At 43.7% G+C, this 22,908-nt stretch overlaps 1 protein-coding gene and 1 pseudogene across 3 annotated transcripts in view; one reads left to right on the forward strand and one right to left on the reverse strand.

The window, feature by feature from the left end:
• The window catches only part of Bloc1s5 (biogenesis of lysosomal organelles complex 1 subunit 5), a 48,430-nt gene that overhangs the window by 18,534 nt on the left and 6,988 nt on the right, over positions 1–22,908 (reverse strand). For all 3 annotated transcript variants that reach the window (XM_031358643.1, XM_031358641.1, XM_031358642.1), the window contains exons 3-4: positions 11,138–11,267; positions 5,099–5,157 (exon numbers count right to left, since the gene is read on the reverse strand). In XM_031358643.1, coding sequence (XP_031214503.1) covers positions 5,099–5,157; positions 11,138–11,267 — 189 coding nt within the window. The remainder of the gene's footprint in view (positions 1–5,098; positions 5,158–11,137; positions 11,268–22,908) is intronic.
• LOC116082868 lies at positions 21,965–22,063 on the forward strand (annotated as a pseudogene).

A 22,908-nucleotide genomic window follows, 5' to 3' on the forward strand; every position in this document is an offset into this window, starting at 1 on the left:
CATGTAAATAAAGAAAACATCTAATAAAAAAAAATTAAAAAACAAGCGGCACAGTTTGTCTACAAATATTGCCATTTTCAGAAGATCCTGGACATAAGAGTCCAACATCACACATATTCTAATCTGCTACCTGGTGTCTAAGAGAGCACCAGAAACAGAAAGGGCTCATCTATGGGATGGGAAGAAATGCCATCTATAGTAAATTCAAATATAATACTTCAAAAAAGACCAGGGCATAGAACATAGGTTTCTAAGGACCACCACCAAAGGCAACAAAAGTCATAAAGTGCTATGCTTAAAAATAATAAAACTTAAGGTTTGTGGTAATCATATATATATATATATATATATATATATATATATATATATGGTTGTTTCTCAAAAAATAGATATAGAATCACCATCTATTTTAGCAATTCTACTTTGTGATATTTGCCCAAAAGAATTAAAGGAGAGAGTATGAATAGGAATTTGTAAACCCATGTCAATGGCAGTATTAGTTGGGACAGCCACAGGTAAAGTGATCCAGGTGTTCAGACAGCTATACAGATTCTTAAAGTGCAGTATTGTGATTGTGTACATATATACACACAAATATAGTACATGAATATGTGTGTGAGTGTGTTATATAGACATGATTGTATACCTATACAGCCTTTAAAGGACAAAATTATATAGCATACGACCCTGTGAACTAGCCTTGAAACCCAAATTGTGAAGAGAGAAGCCATCTTGGGCTAGGCTAGCTCAGTTGGTAGAGTGCTTAACCTGGCTTTAATCTCCAGCACCACCACAAACCAAAGCAACAACAAAAATGAACAAAAAATCAGGACTGGAGCTACAGACCTGTGATTGATTCTAGCACTCGGGAGGTAGAGGCAGAAGGGTCAACGTGCTCCGGGTTACCCTCTGCTGCGCACGTGCAATGACGCAGTGAGTTCAAGGCCCATCTAAGTACACTTACATGATGCATCTGAAAGAGTCTAATTCATACAGACAGACAGTAGAATGCTGGGTGCCAGGCATGGGGGATAGAGGATGAATTAGTGCTAACAAGTTCTGAGTTTCAGGGTTCTGAAAATTGGTTAATGGGCTGCAATTGTACAGCCAAAGGCAGTAGCTATAATGATAACATTTCTATCTACCCAGTCAAATGAGCAAATTAAGATATAACAGGGAAAGTAAGAATAATAATAGATTAGCTTTCTCTAGTACCACATTAGAGACATTTAAGTAGAAAATGATTCTGAAACTAATCTACATTTAGAACCAAGTCTATGAATGAAGATTCTATATACAGGAGAAACATTTTTGCATGTATTAGTCTAAGCCAGTAGTTCTGTTCATCTTGAAGAGATGTTTGGCATGGGAACACAGGAAGGGAGAAATGTCAATGCCAAGGACAACCTATGGAGACCCCATTACACATCCGGTCTACAGTGCCAGCAGCACCGAGGCTGAGGAACTCTACTGAGGGAAAATTCTGAATAGGCCAAATGAGGCTGGGAAAGCCTTTGGGAAGCCAATATGATGGGTACTGCCTGTTATCCTAGCATCCAGAGGCTGAGGCCAGCCTGAGGGTACTGGTGAGGCCCTGCATCAGGAAGATTCAGAACGTCTGTTAGTAACACACACGATGTTAGCTTTACATGAGCTTTACATAGGCATAAGAAAAATGACTTTAGGAAAAATGTCAGTTTAAAAACTATTAAAATTATGTTACGCAGAGCAATATGTACTCATTTTCTCTGCACTTTCTAGCTCTATCGCATTCTATCATTGTTGTCTATCACGAACAATGGTTATATTCAAACTCTATCAACAAGGCTCCATGTGATTGTCACTTGCTCTCATGATAACATCGTACAGGAAGCTAGCTAGAGTCAGTGAGAGTCTGCGGTCAAGATGAAACAGAAGCCCTCACAGTCAAGTCCTTGTCAGCAGGCGGCTGGACCAGGCTGCCACAGTGGATGAGTGTGCATGGAGCCACAGTTATATTCTGACCACTGTCCCTGGCCACCTCATCTTTCCATGACCTGTTTTTAGAGCAAGTGGACTTCACAAGCCAACTGTATTTTCAGTTCACTATTCTCTTAGCACCAAGAACACAAGTCTGTACTAGGGTAGTTCTTAAGACATGTTGAACAACTGCAGAATGGGCATACATTGTTCTTTTGAATGTTCTTTTAGATATCAATTGTGGGAAATGTGATTTGGACAAGTGATGCTTATCAATTTACTTCCCACAGAATTCCACAAATTGTCTTAACATAAAAGCATTACTGATTAATGGTAACAGCCTATTTTATTCCATTACTACTTCCATCTTTTTTGTTTGGAGAGCCTTTCAAATATACAAAATGGGGCTGAGAGGCTAACCAAGGCAACAGCCAGTATTAGGCAGAGAAGTGCAAACGGGGGCTGTTCATCATCTGTACATACCTGCTGTCCAAGGAACTACTCGACCTTTATGACAAATATGTGTATGTGTGTGCATGTGGTGTGTGCATGCGCATGTATGTGTTACGTGTATGATGAGTGTCTTGTCAAACTTTGAGGAGGAGGTGGGGTGGCAGTAAAGTCAAACAATCTTAAAGCTCTGTAGCCAAGTACTTCCAATGCTCTGATAACTAGGTTAAGTGTAACACTGAAAGAATTAGGACTTAGACAAAAGGTTTATCCCAGTAAGCATGGAAGGAATTTTCACTTATTGCTGGTCTGTGAAAATGCACATCTTTCATAAGTTCAAGACAATTTATTAAACTGTCTGGAAGGGAAAACTCAGAGTATCCCTTATAAATGCAAGGTTCACTGACTGTGCTAGTCCTTGGTGGAAGAGCATTGCAATATGTTCCAATACTCCAAGGCAAAGCCAGGCATGGCGCCAAAGTCTCTATCACACAACTTGGGATGAAGCAGCAGGAAGGTCAGGAGTTTATGGCTAGCCTTCACTAGAGAGCAAGTGCAAGGTTAGCTTAGGTGCTATCAGATCATGTCTCAAAATAAACAACAAACGAAAGTGTGCAGCCAGCACTCTACCAGATACGCTTTCTCACAAACAGACGCACTCTTGCCCCCAGTAACAAAGTGTGCAGCCTCAGGGTCCTCCGCACTCACCCAGAGCTGACACTGGACAGCCAAGCCAGCACTCACTGCCTCCTCCTCCTCCTCTGTCTTTGCTTCTGCCATTCTCCTCGCCCTCCCATAGCCTTCCACACACCAGCACCTGAACCCTGCTTGCCAAATGAGGTCAGGCATGGACGGCCACACATTCCTAATCGTTCCTTTTGCTGAGATCACACAAGGCTTGTGTAACTTGACCACAGTGCACACTTTGCCCTATCTTCTATTAGTATTTGTGGTTTAAGACTCCTGGATTTTAGCTCCCCAGGTCTTAATCTTAACAAACAAGAAAGTGCTCCCCCTGGTGGCCGCTGGTAAAGCACAAGATTAAATGGTACCTGCTGCCCAGGCTGGCCTGTCCATTCTAGTCACTGTCTGTAGTCCGTCAGTGCTGTGCTGGTGTTCCACTGGACACCGGTCTCCCAACCACACCTCTGCCTTGCTATGCTCTCTGTGCTCAGCAAAGCCTGGTTTCCAGAGCTGGGCCCTGGAACCCTGGGTTAGCTTACCCATCTAGCTTAAACACCAGGTCCTTTCAGTAAGGTTTACACCATCATTGAGCTTCAAAACTCTCAATGGGCACCCAAAATTGGATAATCACAACTCTGGAAGGTTTCATTCCATTACCTACCTATACTCAGTTAATGAGAATACACAAGAGAAAGGGGTTTTCTTTCAGAGGGTCTAGAGGTTTCAACATCTGTACTAGTAAACGTGATAAGTACTTTTATTAATTTAGAGCAATGAATAAATTACTGAAACACTAAGAAATTTCCAGGTGAAAACACCAAATTATCTCATTAACTTACATTTTAGCCTGCTTTTCCACATTTGAGTTAATGATACAATTCAAATTAGGCCTAGCATTGTCTAGCTAAGGCTACACACCCTCCTGTGATTGTCCACTGAGTACTTGCTACCTTTTCTAAAGGGACATGCATAATGCCACAGTGAATATGGCTTCAGGCTTACAGGCAAGGTTTATGGGGTTTTTTTTTCTTTCTTTCCTCTGTGAGACAAATAACACTTTCAGAAAAAAATATGCAAATGTTGAAAAGTATATTTGAATTTATTAAAAATGGCTAGGTACTGGGTAAAGGCCCAGATGGTGAGGTACTTACACTGAGATCCTGGAGTGCAGCAGGCAGCTGTGACTGCCCAGGGTCAATGAGGTCCTGTCTCCAAAAGTGAAGACAAGGCCACAGGCACACTGCACACTCCACCACACACACACACACACACACACACACACATTTAAAAAGATCACAGGCACACTCCACCACACACACACAGACACACACACACACACACACACACACACACACATTTAAAAAGATCACAGGCACACTGCACACTCCACCACACACACACACACACACACACACACACATTTAAAAAGATCACAGGCACACTCCACCACACACACACAGACACACACACACACATACACACACACACACATTTAAAAAGATCACAGACACACTGCACACTCCACCACACATACATACACATTTAAAAAGATCACAGGCACACTGCACATCCCACCACACACACAAACATCTAATAAGATGACAGCGTCACTATGTTTTCAACACATCTTAAAGTGTCAGCCATCTTTAAATAGTATTTGTTTAATTTCTATATATTTGTAATGTTTATCAGTGTTTGCCTGCATGGGTGTTTGTGTATCACGTGCATGCAGTGCCTGAGGAAGCCAGAAGAGGGCATTGGATCCCCTGGGACTAGAGTAACTGACACTTGTGAGCCACCAACGTAGGTGGTGGGAACTGAACCTGAGTCTGCTGGAAGAGCAGTGTTCTTAACTGCTGAACCATCTCCTAGCTCCAGCTTTCGGTCTTTTAGCCACTGGGTCATAGAAAATGAACTCAGAGACACTAGATTAGAAGCAGCTGCTGACAGTGTAATAACAGGTCCAAGAAGTCTGTGCCCCTAGGCTCAAGTTGCCCATTTTTACCTTTTTCCGTTCCTGTTCTTTCTGTTGGAGTCTGCAGATGGAGTCATTAGCTGCTTGCACTGAAATAAAACAGACAGTAGGATTTCAGTGGCAGCCTCTGGTCAGGAACACACCTATCTGGATTCCTTAGATCTCAACAGAGTGTATTAAAAATAGATACTAGTTACCAGTTGGAGGGGTGGCCAAGTGGAAAAGTACATTTTGCCAACACATTCAGGATGGCATAGCTGGAAAACCCACCGTTTTTTGAGCTCTGAGCTGTAATCCAAAGAGCACAGAAATACTAAGCCCACTGATGTTGGCATCAACACCTTAATCAACGTTCTCTAAAAAGGGATGAACTCACAGCACATTTAGAACAACGAGGCCCATCATCTGAGCCCTCTTTCTGAGGCAACGCCCGGCAGCCAGATGGCCCCCACAGCTTTCTGCTCACTCTTCTTGTCATTGCTCCTGTCTTCTAACTAGCTCATCATGGATGCTGCTATAACATTTACCTCTCCCAGGTCTGAAAGTTCACTAAATAATCTCCATTTCTTAAGATCCAACATTCTAATGTAAGGTGAGCATCCCCAAATTCAAAATGTTCTAAAATCTAAGACCTTTAGAGAGCTGGCTTGATGATACAAGTGGAAACTTTCATACCAGACCTCATGCGGTGGGTCTCAGGAAAGACTCCAGGCATAAAATATTGCACAAAACCACTCCCAGGGTAGTGTGAATCCCCGAGTTCCTCAGACCTTCCCATTAGCAGCTGAACTTCACTTCTACTCTGACAAAGGCAATTGGTCTGCAGGGTACCAGCCAGCCTTGCGATCTGTGACCGTTCTGCCTTCTTGCTGGTCCACTGATTCCTGACATACTTACAGAGCCCTGCTCCATGCCCCGCCCTGCTCTTGCTGAGCTCCTCCCTCCTTAGCTTCTCACCATCTAAGTACCTCCTTTACATCTTAACCCTTGTTCTGGGCACACCGACCTCCTCGCTCTTCTTCCACTGTGTCGACCATACTCCCAACACAAGGCATTGGCACGCCCTGCTCCTCAGAACGCTTTTCTCCCAACTCTCCTGCAAGTGTCTGTTTGGGTGTCTTACTTATTTTACAAATGACGAACTAACAACAGGACCTCAGGATGGACATGGTCATTCATAAGAAAGCATAATAGCAAACATGCCCATTAAGATATTAAGTACTATTAATAAGAACCATGTAACTGGGGAGTCAGCTACATGAGTATGAGGACCTAAGTTTGGATTTCCAGCTGCTGTGTCTGATAGTAGAGACAGACTAGCCAAAACACCAAGACCCAGGGTCAATGTGAGACCTATAGCACAGCCTGGCTCACAGAGTGAGTTCCAGACCAGCCTAAGGCACAGGAAAGACCCTGTCTCAAAGGTAGCTCTTGAGCGGTGTCAAGTGATGGTGTGCTGAGGACCCTGTCCACTCTGCTGCCCTCACACAGAGCATTCACTCTCCCTGTCCTCTGACTTAGTGCTTTCAGCTGTGAAATTCACTCAGCAGAGGCAGACTGCTACAGGACTACCTTCTGTCACAGCTGCTGAAGCTGGAAGCCATCTGTCTGTCTTCTTCCCCCGGCTTAGGGCTAAACCAACCAGGTCTACATCTGGGAAGGGACAATGATTTCTCTTTCAGAAAACTGTGAAGCCTCTGCCTCTGGGATGCGGCCAGTAGATCTTATTTTCAAAAACTCTATTTTCAGTGGCTATTAACAAATTTTCCTAGATCACAGATGACAGCTAAGGACTAGCTTCCCAATCATTTTCCTTAATGAAAGTAGGAAAACAAAACAGAGAGGAGTTGATTAGATCTGCCTTCTTCCTGGGGCGGCGAGTATGACATCACCTTCCTAAGCATGGTGCTATCATTTCCTGTTTGTCTTTTTTCCTTCCTGGCTCTGTGAACAGATCTTAAAAATCTGTTTTCTGTCCTCAGGTCATTTTCATTTTTGGATCACCCTGAGTATAGTTTGAAAGTTGAAGGGCCATGTCACTTCTGCGGTCACCTGTCACAGCACCCCTGCTCCAAGATTATAATTACCTCCCCTTTCCTCCTCTCAAACCTGCCCATCCACCCTTCTTGCTCTCTTTTAAATCCATAGCCTCTTTGTTCACTGTTAGAAGCATATATGTACATACATGCATATTCCTAGATATAACTTGTGCAGTCTGTAAAACGTTACTTGTATGTATGTTTTCAGGGCTGAGCATTTGGTACTGAATGACAAAGCGCTGTACTCTTCTCTGGGAAGACCATTTCTCCAGCTCCCAGCATTCCTTAGTTGCCTGTAGTTCTTTGCATAGGGCTGAGGCCTGCGGGCTTTCCCCATCCTCTTTGGCATGTCTGTGGGTGTCACCTGCACTCAGCTCATGCTTAGGTTGTCATGGTGATGAGACTTCATAGTTGTAGCTTCTGTCATTACTAGGAGACACAGCCTCACAGTAAACTCCCTGGGCCTCTGGCTCTTACAGTCTTCCCTCCCGTTCTTCAATATCCACTGGGCCTTGAGTTCCAGTGCTAAGTAGATATATGCATTGGGACTGGGCTCCACAAATCTGCATTCTGACTGGCTGTGGTTTTCTGTGGTGGGCTCTGTTTGCTGTAAAAAGAAGTTTCTTTGAGGAAGCATGAAGACTACACTTATCTGTGGGCTATCACGGCCTTTAAAAACTTCCTTTGGATGAAGGGGATAAGCCTACACTTCTCTTCCTCTACAGAACTGTCTCCATGAAGATGGAAAGAATATCCACTTGACTCCCTGTGAAGTTATCCACATTTCAGCCACATAGCCACAAAACAGAAAAGGCTTTTCTTTTTTATTTCACTTTTGTATGTGTGTGCGGGTACATGTGCTTCAACAGGTCAAAGGACAACTTTGTATTCGGTTCTCATTCCACTATGTGGGTTCTAGGCATCCAATTCAGGCTGTCAGGCTTAGCAGCAAGTGCCTTTCCCCACTGAGCTTTTCGGAACTTACAAAGTTAGCCTTTCTAAAATCTATAAATAAATAATCACCTGACCACTCTACAACAGTCCTGCCCATCCTTAGTGGTCAGTGAGACCACAAGAAGGCCTATGTTGTATCACTTCATATCACTTTGTGGCTACGCCCTTCAACAGGAAGCACTGTTTTCTGCTATCTGTGTCAGGAGACTGTATTGACTTGTGATAAACAACCGGGTCTCAATTAGCCAAGGGTGCCCTCGACTTCACTGTGTAGCCAAGGACGGCCTTTAACTCCAGATGTTCTTGCCTCAGTCAGCCTCCTGAGTTCTGTGCAAATGCTTTTCTTTCAATTTTTCCAAAAGGACTTTCCAAAATTTTCGAAAGGAGATGAGCACCCTTGCATAGTTACTATGCTCCACGTAGCTAACAATGTCTTGATTTGCTCCACATAAAACAGAAACAATTTCTATCATTCTGCCTATGTGTGAGCTTCAACACCTTATAGCAGCACTATCTCAGACTAACATTAGAGCAGGTGCTAGCTGTGCTCTCAGCCACTGAGATCAAGCAGGTAATTAGAGAGCAGCAAGGTGCTAAGCACTGACTGGGTGACATGCAGCGAGCATGTGCGTCTCTGTTTTAGTAGGGAGAATGTGCAATAAGAAGATGAGTGCTTAGCATGTCAGCTGCTTAAGAACAGAGGAGACAGGCGAGAGAATATTGATTCCCTTAGTGAAGCCACCTTTGGCTCTGAGTGGGTGACCTGGAGCCTCCATGTCTTTCTTACTCAAAAACCAAGGGACCCTGATACCAAGGGAAGATCTCCTTACCTCAAATCTGGTGAAATTTAGGAGCCTATTAAATAACCGATAAGCTGGACATAGACAGCTGTGTCCTCAGAATGAGACATCAGTGATGCCTTCTTGTGCCCTGACAGAATCTTACTGCTTTTTTGTGGTTTCTGATAAGCTGCTGAGGAGTCTGGCTCTATAGCTCTGTGCACCCAGCCTAGGACATTGCCCACGTGTGTAAGGTCCGAATCTGCAGAGTTCTGAGACACACCGACTGCACCCAGTCTCAAACATTTAGTCTGGGAGACTGGGTCTACGGACAGGCACAGAAGTCCACAGCTCATCACTCTCCATGGTCTATTTAGATCAGAAAATTCATGTTAAGTTTGTTTATATATGACTTTACACAAATGAACACAAATACGCTAACAAGGGTTTAAAATGTCAAACTTTAAAAAATGAAATCTGCTAGGGATGACAGATGGACCCAGGTTAATTTTTAAAAAGACTTCCATTTGCTGGTGCATCACTGTTTCTATAGAGCCACGGGCCTTAGCAAACTAGACACAAGAAAGCCTCATTCTGGAGCCTTCTGCAGCAGCCTCTCCTGTTGCTAGCAGAGAACAGCTTCCAAGGCCATTGCCAAGTTTCTCACACCAAAAATACGACCCAGCATACTTCAGAGGCCAGATCCCCATCACAAGAATGCAATTCTTCCATTCAGATTCTAAATTACTGGCAATACTTTCCAATGTCATTAGGAAAGCCTGATAGCTGACTAACTTCAGCCTGAAGAGGAAATCAGTCAAATAGCAGCCCATCTTATCTTACTGTGTCTTATTCAATTGCTTTAGTGATGCTCCCAGTGTCAAAGGGATCTTCTCAGTTCCTACGTAAGCATCCCACCTGATAATAACCAGGGGGTTGCAGACATGGCTCAGTTGGTCAAATGCTTTCCATACAAGCATGAAGGACTGGGTTTGATCCTCAGCAATCTCATAAAAAGGCTAAGCACAGTGATGCACACCTGTACCTCAGCACTGGAGAGGCAATGGACCCCTGGGGCCCAATGGTGGCCAGCCAATGTGCCCTGAGAGCCCCAGGCCCCAGACACTCTGGCCTTCATGTACACATGTTCCAGTGACACATACACACACACACACAACCTAGAATGCTTGTTAGCTAGGGATGCAGGCTTATAGACAAACAAGCACAATACAAAAGCCTAATGTCGATTTTTATTTTTATGTCCTGACCACTACCCCACCACCACCCCCATACTCCCGGCCTCCACACCTGTTCTACATGAAGAAATCAAATGTGATCATAGGAAAGTTGGCCCTTTAAACCTCCTTCCAGTGTCAGAGTACACATGACCCTATGGGACTCCACTGCTAACTGAGGCTTCTTTCCTGCTTTCCTCACAGGCTGGCCCTGTCCCCCTCCCTCACAGGCTGGCCCTGTCCCCCTCCCTCACAGGCTGACCCTGTTCCCCTCCCTCACAGGCTGGCCTTGCTCCCCTCCCTCACAGGCTGTCCCTGTCCCTCCCTCACATGCTGGCCCTGTCCCCCTCCCTCACAGGCTGGCCCTGTTCCCCTCCCTCACAGGCTGGGCTTGCTCCCCTCCCTCACAGGCTGGCCCTGTCCCTCCCTCACAGGCTGGCCCTGTTCCCCTCTCTCACAAGCTGGCCCTGTCCCCCTCCCTCACAGGCTAGCCTTGTCCCTCCCTCACAGGCTGGCCCTGTCCCTCCCTCACAGGCTGGCTTTGTCCTATGTGGACAAGGTGCATGTTCTTATTGTAGACATCTGAGAAGTTTCAGTGTTCTGACATCCTAATTTTAACATCACACTAACATCAACTTTCATTTATGTTAAAGTCCAATATTAAAGAACACTAACAAATATTCCTTTGTCAGCCACTTATTGAAATATTCTCCTTAATGAGAAAACTGATAAAATATAAATATTTATAAAGGGCATAGTCCACTTCAAAGAGAAACTCATTTCCTAGTTATCATATATTTTCTTATAGATAAAATTAAACAATTTTAAAGGTAAAAAGCAAGAATTGTCTCCCATACTAAAGAGCTTGTCTTGTGCAATGTTTACATATGTGGCTTACTTTGGATCCTGGTGCCAGCAGAATGACCACATTGGACAGTCTCTGTCTGTGGCTGGCCTCCAGGTAAGCCACAGCAGGAGCTCTGCTCCCCTTCCCAGCAACACTCAGGAGAACATGCCTGGTTGTGGGAATGTGAGGGAAAGCTGCAGAGCAGCCAGACTTACGTCTCTGCAGGGTCTCCCCAAGGCCGCCCTGCATGGTCTCTCTGCATTTGGGAAGCATGCGCTCATTTGTTTCCTGGATCATATTCTTCAAGTTCTCAAGAACACGCAATTCTCGAAGGCCACGTTTTTCCTATTAAGAAATATAAATGACAAGTGTCTCAAGCAATTACTGTCTGTAGTTCCAAGAGGACAGGCTTGGGAGGACACACACCTTTTAAATCTCTGGCTGAAAAGGTCAAAACCTGGCAGCATTTTTTATTATAAAACACTCCAAAATCTGGAATAAGAATAATATTTTATAGCAGTGTTCAGAAATGGACAGGAGAAATACTAGAAAGGCAAGAAAGGCTCGTACACGGTTACATATCTCATTAGAGCGTGCCCTGATGATTCCATTCTTATGTGCTACAGATTTTATGTCTGCCTTTTTCCTCTTCAAAATAACAATGTTATTTGGTCAAAGTAATGGTCAAAGTGACAGACAGACACACCTATCATGCAGAAAAATGAGCAGTGGAGGCTGCTATCCTTAGAAAGGCCTGTGTCTGCAAGGCTGGGACCTACCCAGGAAGCAGGTCTCTAACTGGTATGAATCTACCTGTGAGTTGGAAATGTACTGTATCTACTAAGAATGTGGATGATGCCAGTGTCTGTGCCATCTTGGCCCATGCTAAGCAGAGGTGTCTGTGTAGCCAGCTGGGCATCACTGGGCTCCTCCACTCAAGAGCTCTGGGTCATTTATAGTTTGCAAGCATAGTCAGTTGCTGCTGTGAAGCCCTACTGTCCCAGAAGCACTCCTCCCTCACCATCTCCCTTGCTCACTGTGCTTGGAACCCTCTGCAGGAACATCACAGCCACACACATAGCCTTGTGCCAAGTCCTGTGGGGATCAGTCATGGAGCCTGCATGGTCTCAGTGTTCCACTTCCCCCATCCAGCCTCAGTGTGGGTTTTCTTTGCCAAAGCCCATAAGCCCAGTGTGATCACAAGAAAAACATCAGACAAATCCCGGTGGGGAGGCTTTAGTACCTTAGACCCACTCTGGTCAAGAAAGACAAGGGAAGACTGAGCAACTGTCACAGAAAAGCAGCAAGAGAGACAAAATGAAACACAAGGCGGTTCCCTGTGTTGATCCTCAAACATGAAGAACATTACTAGGGAAAAACTAGTACGATCCTGACAAACTATGATGGTTTTATTAGTAGCCAATGTTGTTTCTTAGTTTTTATAATGTGGTAAAATAAGACACTAGGAATGAGAAAACAATAAATGAAAGTACTGTCACCTCTGAAAATTTTCTGTAAATCTAAAATTTAATACAAAACAAAATGTTAATTTAAGAGGTATAAGAATCTAACAAATCGTTTGTATTGCTGAGGCTTTTGTTCTATGCAATCCTTATGAAGTCACTGTGGCTGGTTGCAAATATTTTACACATTTTTCTACAGTGAAAAATGTAAAGCTCATGCAAAAGTTGAGAGAGAGAACATAATGCCTCTCACCCTGAGCAAACCGCAGCAAAGCTCAACTCAAGCTGACCTGCTTCCTCCATGCACCACAGCTCCCCAGGGCGCCGAGAAGCACGGCCTAGGGAGTATAGCATATCATTGTAAACATTTCAAAACATGCCTTCGTGAGACAGACTCATCTTCAGAGTAAAAGAGGCAGAGCTAGAGAAACGGCTCGGTGGGTAAGAGCATTAGCTACTCTTCTAGAGGACCCAGGTTCAGTTTCCAGCAACCATAAGGTGCTTCACAACCAGGAGATCCAGCATCCTCTCATCTCCACGGGCACCTACCATGCATAAGGCACACATACAAACATGCAGGTGCACACATAAAAATTAAATAATTAATTAAAAACTAAAAATAAAAGATGAGTCTCTATCTCTCTCTCACCACACACACACACACACACACACATACACACACACATACTACCACCACCACAAACAACTCTTTAATATCTCTAAGTAAAGATATGGTCACAGTCCCTCAAATGTCCTATAAACGGTCTTTTCATCCATGCTTATTTGAATCAAAACACAGAGTCAGACGCTGTCTCTCCATGCTGTAAATCAGCATCCTCTGCTGTCTCTTCCCTTTCCGTACATCAGCAGTCAGAACTGACTATGCAATCAGTTCAGGGTTTGTCTGACTGTTTGTATGAACATTCCAGAGGCGGGTGTCCACTCTCTCAACAGGATGGGGTAGTATTTCATCTCCACGTAATAACAGGGATACTTCTGAAAGTGAAGACTGCCTTTTGTCAGTGATTTGATTACTCTGAGCAGCATTCATATAAGAAAAGCAATAGAAAACACTCAACTCCCTTCCCTTATTTGCCAATTTAAAAGATAATGAGTTGGACTAGGCATGGTAGCACATGCCCGTGATTATAGCACTTGGAATGTAGAGGCAGGAGGATTCAAAGGCATCCTCAGTTGCAGTTCTAAACCAGCCTGGGCTAAGTGAGACACTATCTGGGTGGTACTGGGAGTAGCAGCAGGGGTAGTCGGCTCCCTGGCACTAAGGGCAATAGAAGGCAACTGCACACATCCCACGGTTTAAACAGACCTGAGTTTCTCAGTCATTACACTCCACTGGTACTCAGGCTTTCCACAATGAGCTCATGCAGTTCCCTAGTTCTTTTCCAACTGGCTATGGTGGCTTCAGTGAGCTTCAGCTTTCTTGACCAGGCTTTTCAGTTTGGTATGACCTTGTGCCCATATTCTACCTGAACCTCTCTCTTGGCTTGGCACTGGCTCTCTTGGACCACTGGTGATAAGAGACAAAATTTACAACAGGAAGGCTGCTCACAACTACAAGGTGGGCCACCAGAATTAACCCTTAGGGGACAAGGCTGGAAATACTGTTTTTGTTTTTTTGGCAAAGGGTTTATCTCTGTTACCCAGGCTAGCTTAGAACTCAGTACATACTACAAGTTGGACTTGAACTCTGGAATCTCTTGTTTCTGCCTCCCAAGTGCTAGATTTACAGATAAGAGCTACAATGACTGACTGGCTTAGGAAATTATTCAGTTTTTATATAAAGAAAAGTTATATTTTGGTTCATATTGACCAAGTTCAAATTACTTTCATCTATTATATTTCTTTTCAGATCCCAAATTACTTAGTTTCGTTTTCTTTGACTTAAATAAAAATATTAATATGATTACTAAAACTTAAAATGTTTTTAAAAGGATTTTTTGTTCTGAAGGTATGTTACACTATAAATGTACAGTCAAAGCACTGTCTGTTTGACTAAGACAAGGCTTTACTATGTAGCCCAGGCTGGCCTGGACCTCACATTCCTCCTGCCTCTATTTCCTGAGTGCTGAGAATTGACATGTACCTCTGTACCAGCCAAGTAATTTTCTTGTAAGAATGTCTGAGTAACACTATACTATCACCACTCAGGAATACAGATGAATTTCTTCATCTATGACTTGATTTTAGGAACTGCTCTTTGAAATTTAGTATTGTTTCAAATCATATAAAATACCTACATGGCTTCAAAACTATATCTGTAAAACAACAGGCACCCAGAAGTCTAGCTTCCCTCCTATGCTGGTTTATTTTCTCCTGTTAAGTACGTTTTTAAATGTATTTAACCATTGGTTTAAATATAAGAATACATGTGCCTGGATGCACAGGTATGTCTCGACACATGCATTTATCACACACACACACACACACACACACACACACACACACAGCTAACAGTATACAAATAGTTTTAAAGTTGTTTTTAAACAGAATGGGGTACGGAGATGTTTCTTTTATCACTCGTGAGTAAGAGTCATAAGCGCAGTGCTTGAGAGATGGATCGCTGGTTAAGAGTGCTTGCTGTTTGTTCAGAGGATACGAGTTCAGCTGCCAGCACCCACGGGTGGCTCAGAGCCCCTTGTAGTACAGCTTCAGCACACTGGATGTCCTCTTCTGGCCTCTGCGGGAGCTGTACTCACTTGTCCAGACATAGTTACATATAATTAAAAATAAAATCCTTACCAAAATTCAAAAGCACACATGTAACACATATAGCTCTCTGTGTGGTCTACTTGTCTCCCTTTCTGGTACTTTCTGAATGGTTCAGATGCTTTCAGATTATAAAGGGGTCAACCCCTGATAAACCCAAAGAAGACTCAAAACATAGTTGAAAATGTACTTAATCCCTAACTCATCCAACATTCTATGTTAGCCACACAATGCACTGCAGTTTGTGTCTTGAAATGATCTTGAGGTTGACCTGGAGCTGTGGCTTCCCCTCGTACATCCGCGACAAGGAGAACTGGGCCTCATGTCACTAGACTGACATGAAATTCAATTCCAAATATTCCTAAGATGCTCAGTACTGAATGGGCAGTGCTCCTACACATTTTCAAAAGCAAACAACCTTATGTTGGAGGCTATTTATTTTTAAACTGTATGTGTGGCTAGCTCTAGAGGCCAGAAGAGCTCACTGGATCCCCTGGCACTGGAGTTATGGATGGTTGTGAGGCACATGATGCGGGTGCTGGGAATTTAACTCAGGTCCTGTGGAAGAGCAATATGTGCTCTCAACTAGAGTCATCTCTCTAGTCCAGGAAACTATATTTTAAAGCTCGAAATTTGTTTCCTTTATCTCATGGCTGATAATGCTAGCACTCTGCATGACACCCCTGTGCGGGAAAGGGTCAGTGTTTATTTGTTCCTAACACACAGCATATCGGTGTTAGGTGATAATCTTGATTTTTCCTGTAGTCTGTCCTTTTCCCTCAGGACGGGACTTGAAAGTGTGTCCTCTCATGTCAGGTACTCCTCATGAGGCAATCACAGAGGGAAGACTGCCTCCTTTCCACAGGCCTTCCCATCTCCTCCAAATTCTCCTATCACTTGTTCTTTGCCCCAACCCTGACACTATCCCTGGTTCTCTCCTCCTCAATCTCTTTTTTGTTTGTTTGTTTGAGATGAGGTCTTCTGTAGCCCTGGCTTCAAACTCCCTGTGAGGCTGAAGCTGGCCTTAAACACAGACCCACCTGCTTCCATCTCCTGTGTTGAGATCACAGGTCTGCACTACCACATCCGCTCTATTGCTTTGTATTAATTCTATGGCTAGGCAGGTAAAAAAAATATTATGGACAGTCAGCCAGGGCTATGCAGAGAAACCTCTAAAAACAAACAAACAATAATAACAACAATAATAATAAATAGTCAGGTGTGGTGGCACATGCTTTTAATTCCAGCACTTGGCAAGCAGGTCTCTAAGTTCAAAGGTAGCATGATCTACAGAGCGAGTTCCAGGACAGCCAGGAGTACAGAGAAACCCTGTCTCAAAAAACAAACAAAAAAACCACACACACACACAAATTTTCATTTATCTATTGGTAGGGCAACACACGCATGCTATGGTGTGTGTGTGTACAGTCCAGAGGACAACTTGAATGAGGCAGGACTCTCCTTTCACCGTGTGGGTTCCAGGGATCAAACTCTGGTCACCAGACTTGGCAACAAGCACCTTTATCCATTACCACAGCTCTGGTCCCAACGAGCACGTTAATGCGGGTAGGAAAGTGTCTGTCTAACTCTGTCTGATGTGTGTTCTGATGTGCACTGGCTCTGAGGAAACGCTCATCAGAATCCCATTCCTGGAGCCCTGCAGAACCCTAACCATGTGTCTGTCATCTCTACAGCAAGGTGCAGATGGGCCAGATACAAAGGCCACTGGCATAACACAGACAAATCTGCCAACAGTTGCATTTTCTTCTCTTCACAAAGGGCCTATTCATTTAGCCTGGGGGCCCAGAGGATTTTTTTCCCCCTATAAAGTGTTTTTTTTTTTCTTCTTCTTTCAGAAATGGTCTCAAGCATTGGGTACTCTAGGTTAATCTTCCCAGAAAGAGCACATACTTCAATACAAGTCCACCAGCAATTTCAGGCAAGTTTTCTTGAATTCTCTTTTGTTCTTCTTGGTGCCTTGATTATTTTCCTCAGGCTTGTTGTCACAGTCTTGGGTCATCTGGATCCATCATCAGCATGCATGCATTCCTTCCTCTCCAGTCCCTCTCTTGTCAATGTTACATCGCCTCAGTCTTATTTTAGGACTATATATTTTGACTATTTACTCCTGGGCTCTCTGTTTAATTCTCACCTCAAAAATAATGTTGACATTTTTATTTTCCCTAGGCAGTATGGTGGTGTATGTCTTTAATCCCAGCACTTGGGATGCAAAGACAGGCGATCTCTGAGTTTGGGGCCAGCCTTGTCTACAGAGCTGTTCCAGGACAGCTGGGACTACACACAGAAACCCTGTCTTGAAAAAGAACAAAACAAAACAAACTTTCATTTTCCCAAACTCTTTCACCTCACTCCTTTCCTATTTCATTTTATCCAATCATCTGGACAGTTTTCCCGATTCTGACTTACATTTTCCCTATAACTTTCTTCTTTCCTGTCTTCAGCTCTATAGCTTCTCCAGTGTGGCCTTGGCTTCCATGGTGTCACTCTGTGGAGGTGAAGCCTGGGAAGCCATCTGCTGGGCTCTGCTGTTCTCCAAATGGCCTATGAGGATTTCCAAAGAGGCCTGATGGGAATTTTGAGGGGCTTGGAGAGTCTGCACGAGTGCTCTACCCCTCCCGCTCCCCGACTTCTGGCATTTCTGGGAAGCCTGTAGGCTATGGGTGGCTTGGCCGTTTGCTGTTCTGAGACTATCTTACCACTTGGCCTTATTATCGGTGTTGCTTGTATTTGCTGGGCTGTTTCGCTGCCTGTTCCCAGAGACAAAATTTGATGAAGAAAAAAACTAAGCTGCTAAAAAGCTATGCCATTAATGCTGTTGTTTCAAGATGGCATTGGAACTGGGAAGAATCAAGTTTAAGAGAAATACTCCAGCCTTTATGGTGAATTCATTTCTTTATTATCAGGCAGAGGAATATTCTGTCAATGCAGGAACAAAAGCACCTAAAGTAAAAGAGCAGAACCCTGTAGCCCCACACAGGGGAGGGCTCTTCTCGGTGCAGGGGAGATTTGGGGAGTAGTAGGATCCCTTGAGATAAAGTCAAACAACTGGCTGCCAATCACTCTGTAGCTAGGAGATTTTTGCTATTTAGTTTTCTGTTTCTTTCTGGGTTGGTTCTCTCTCTGTGTCTCTCTGTCTCTCTGTCCTCTTCTTTCTTGCTTTTTAAGACAAGGTCTCACAGAACCCAGGCTGGCCTCAAACTCACTACGAAGCTGATGATGACTTTAAACTCCTTATCCTTCTGCCTCCAACTCTGAAGGACTAAAATTATAAGCGTGCAATCACCACACCCTGTATTATTTATTGTTGTTGTTGCGATTGGGGGAAAGGGTCTCATGTAGTCCGGGATGGCCTTGAGTTTGCTTTATAGCTGAGAACCGCATTGATCCTCCTGCCTCTACCTCTGGCCTGCCGAGATTATACCAGCTTTATGCAGTCCTGGGCATCAGGCACGTACTAGGCAAGCAGTCTACTGACTGAAGTATTTCCCTAGCTCAGACAAGTACATTAGTAGCCTTAGCGCACTAGTGATAAGAACTAGCTTACATAATGACGAGGCCTGTGGAGTGGATGGCCTTTTACATAGCTGCTGTAAGAGTCTCTTCACTGAGCCTGTCTGCCTGGTGAGTGCCTGTTGTTAACTGACGTATTTGACTGAGAGCTACAATCAACACCAATCTCAAAAAGAAAAGGCCATAGTAGCATGTGCTCACTAAGAGTTACATCTCATTTCCAGGTTAAAAACTGTTGGAACAATGCCTAGCAGCAGTAAGATAATGATGTGCAACCTCCCACATATACTTTAATGTAATGCATTTTTAAAACTACATATACTTTAATTCCTTAATTCAAGTTGAAATGAATAACAAGCGTAACATACATAAAACAATGCCTACCCGTGAGCACTTTCACTGTTAGTAACTACTGATACTGTTATAGAACACTTAACCTAGAGATGTAACTTGATGGCATTAGAGAAGATAAGAGAAAGAAGTAAATTTTCTCAGTCTCATCAGCCCCATGTGGTGAAAGGTCAGGATGCAGGGAAAGTCTATGTGATGCTGCCTTGAAAGAATTTTCCCTGGACCAATTCATCTCATATTTGAATGCATTTATTTTGTCTCCTAAGACCGGGTTTCACTAGATATCCCATGCTGGCCTTGAACTCAGCGACTGTCCTGCCTTCCTCCCAAGTTCTGGGATTACAGAGTGTACCACATGTCCACTACCCGACAGCCATACCCATGAGGGCAATTCCTTCTGAATCCTGTGTTACAGCATTTCTGCCACACTTGGAGGGCCTCTTTCTGCTCAAATGTCACCCTTCTGTGGCAGTCTCCTGTGGAGCCCCGAAGGGAAACTGTTCCTAGAGTATACTGTCCTCTCTCAGGAACTCTGCTCTGAAGCAGGGCAGCTCTTGATCTGCGTGTATTTCTTCTTGTACACATTCTAAATTTGCAATTGAAGCTTTCTGGCTGTAAGGATTATCTGTCACTCACTTTCCCATGTGTGGTATGACAGACTGACAGACAGACACACACTTGTGTATCATTCTTATTCTATGTTACCAACACTCTGTCTGGGGTAGTCGCATGCCTCTAACATAGGCTGGCTGCTGCTTCCTGTTGGCCCTCTCTTTTACCACACAAAGTGGAGACATAATGGCTGAGGCTCCATAGCTACTTTTAAGTGTAAGGGCTATATGCCAAGGAGACAGGCTGGAAGCAGCTGACATCATAGAGTCACCATGCCAGCCCTGGGCTTTCCAGATCTGCCCCAGGGCTATGCAAGAAAAATAAGCCCTTTTTTGAGGGCTGTTTTCCATGTATCTGTTACTAGTAACTAAACACATTCCCACTGAGATGCCTGGGTGTTTGGCAAGCATTTGGCAAAGCACTAAAGGGGGTCTGTCAAGCATATTCTAATACAGTAACACAGGACTACCCCCTCTGTAGGTCCCTCATGAACTTTGTTCTCCAATATCTCTCTCCCTTTCCTCTTACAGGTAGTACTACAATGATTTAAAGGGCAACGTCTCTCCCCAGGAAACTGCCACACTGCCTTCCACAAGTGCTAGGTGGGAATGGGCCCTAAGAGAGGCTACTCACCATTTCAAGCTTTGCCCCTCATGTTCACTGGAATTCAGGGATAAACTGTCTAAAGTTAGAAGAAAGCTGCCAACGCCAAACACCAAACAGAGCCCGTACTTGAGGAATTCTGAGAAACACTGCCACCGTGTGGCACTTAGTCCTCTTTTGTAGACAAAAATTAAAAAAAAAAAAGAAAAAAAAATGAGCTAGAGCTTCTGGTGAGTTCTTCCTAAGGTGAGCTCTGCCTGAGTGGCAGGGATGTGCAAGACGACTATGCTAAGAGCCCTGCTGGGCACGCTTGTTACTGTCGGTGTGCGAGCACTGTAGTCGGTGCTGGCCTCTCAAGTCTCTGGACTGCATCTGATCTTTCCTTTTTGTTTGTTTGTTTGTTTTTAGATTTATTTTTAAGTCATAAGCATGAGTATTTGCCTGTATGCTGTTAGCATGTGTGCCACATGTATGCCTGGTTCTCACAGAGACCAGGAGAGAAAATTGAGCTCCTGGAACTGGAGTTACAGTTGTGAGCCACCTGAACTTGGATCCTCTGAAAGAGTAGTTTAGACCTTTTAACAGCTAAGTTACCTCTCCAGTCCCCAGCCTTCTTCTAATTCGTGGAATAGCAAGCAGCGATAGGGGCAGATGCTGACACTCAGGAAAACTTCTGTGCTATATGAAGTAAGCTCTTGGGAGGAGAAATGGGGAAGGTTGGTGTGTGAAAAGAACAGACCAAGTGCTTGTCAAAAAGAACAAATCAAACATGGCCAAGATTTGATTTCTGGGTCCTTAGAAAAACATTCTTAAGGAGAAGTTCCTCAAGCTATGACTTACTTCCTGGGAGATGGGTTGCTATGTGTCTGTATCTGTTTTACTTACCATATAATTTTATTTCCTAATATGTGACTTAGATAAATTCTCAACATATTTTGTTTAACTCTCTCTATATGGTTACCTCTGTCATGGCCAATGTGGAAAACTTATTTTTTAGTAGAATTGCTTTTTTCGAAGTATTTTACACTTACTCTTTGTGTGTGTGTGTGTACATGCATGTGCACACATACATGTAAAAGTAAGAGAACAGCTTATAAGAAGCAGTTCTCTTACACCTTGTGGGCTTGTGGGTTCTGGGTATCAAGCTCAAGCTGCTAGGCTTAGCAGCATGTCTTCACCTGCAGACCCATCTCAGCAGGCCGTTGGTAAACATTTTCCTAAGAGAATGCTTATACAACCTGGCCATGGTGGCACATGCCTTTAATCTCAACATTCATGAGGCAGAGGCAGGAGAATATCTGTGAGTTCCAGTCCCGCTTGACCTACATATACGCAGAGTTCTCAAAAACAAAACAAAACAAAAAAACAAAAAACACACAAACAAACAAAAAAACACAAGAGGGGAGGAGGGGGAAGAGAAAAAGGGAAGGGGTGGAGAATATGCTTATAACATCTGTCTAGGCAATCCCTCTTTTATCTAGAGTTATTAAAAAGTGACCTCAGGGACCAGGTGATGGCTCAGCTGTTAAGAGCACTCATAGCTCCTGTAAAAAGCCCAGGTTCTGTTCTCTACACCTTTGTGGTTGTTCACAATCATTCCTGACTCCAGCTCTAAAGATCTGGTACTCTCTTCTGATGACTGCAGTACCAGGCATGCACATGGGCATTCACCAAGGCATTCACCAAGGCAAATCCTCATCCACATAGAGCTAAAGTAAATCTAAGATAAAGAGACTGAACTGAGGCCAGTGCTCAGGTTAGCAGCCGTACACTAAAGCCAGAATGACACAGAGAAGATCAACATGTCGCCTGCGCAGGGATGATACACAAATCTGTGAAGCCTTCTCAGCTGTCCAGTCCAGGCTGAAGGGGCACAAAAGCTAAATCCAAACTCATTTAAATGACTGTTTAAAAAAAAACAACTGAGCCAGGCAGTGGTGGTGCACACCTTTAATCCCAGCACTTGGGAGGCAGAGGCAGGTGGATTTCTGAGTTCGAGGCCAGCCGGGTCTACAGAGTGAGTTCCAGGACAGCCAGGGCTACACAGAGAAACCCTGTCTCAAAAAAACAAAACAAAAAACAAAAAACAAAAAAACAAAAAAAACCACCAAAACCAAAACCAAATAAAAAACAAACAAACAAAAAAACCAATTGAGTTACAGAATTAGTATGTTGTATTTGCTGTACTTGCTATCATCTTTCAATTACATAAACATTTTTATCAACACCCAGGTTAAAAGTCTCATTTAACCTTCATAAAAACCCACATTCTGCAGTCTACATTACTGTTGTCATTTTTAGTGCTGAGGAAACTGAGCCTTGCAGAGCAAGCAGTCATAGATAGTAAGGGGACAGGACTAGACTTCAGACACTACTGGCAGAGCACTATGTTCTTCCTAACCCTTCTTGCCATCCTGCTAAGACCTGGGAGGGCTTCAACGTCCTTTTCAACATATGTCCACTGTCCCTTGACAACTGTCTTACATGCCAGGCAAAAGAGGTACTGACTTCAACTGTACATAGAATAATAAAAAACACAGATGTAAAGTTTCTTTTCAGGACTTAGTTCATTTGTATAATGCATTTACAGAAAGCATCTCCATTATTTCGAGGATGCCGGCATAAGCATGCCAGGGCTCTGAATTTTAGAGATGACTCAGCTGCTAGTGAACAAGTTCACTGATTTCCATGCCTCTGCT

Source organism: Mastomys coucha, unplaced genomic scaffold (genome assembly GCF_008632895.1).
Source record: "Mastomys coucha isolate ucsf_1 unplaced genomic scaffold, UCSF_Mcou_1 pScaffold7, whole genome shotgun sequence".
Classification (NCBI taxonomy): Eukaryota; Metazoa; Chordata; class Mammalia; order Rodentia; family Muridae; genus Mastomys; species Mastomys coucha.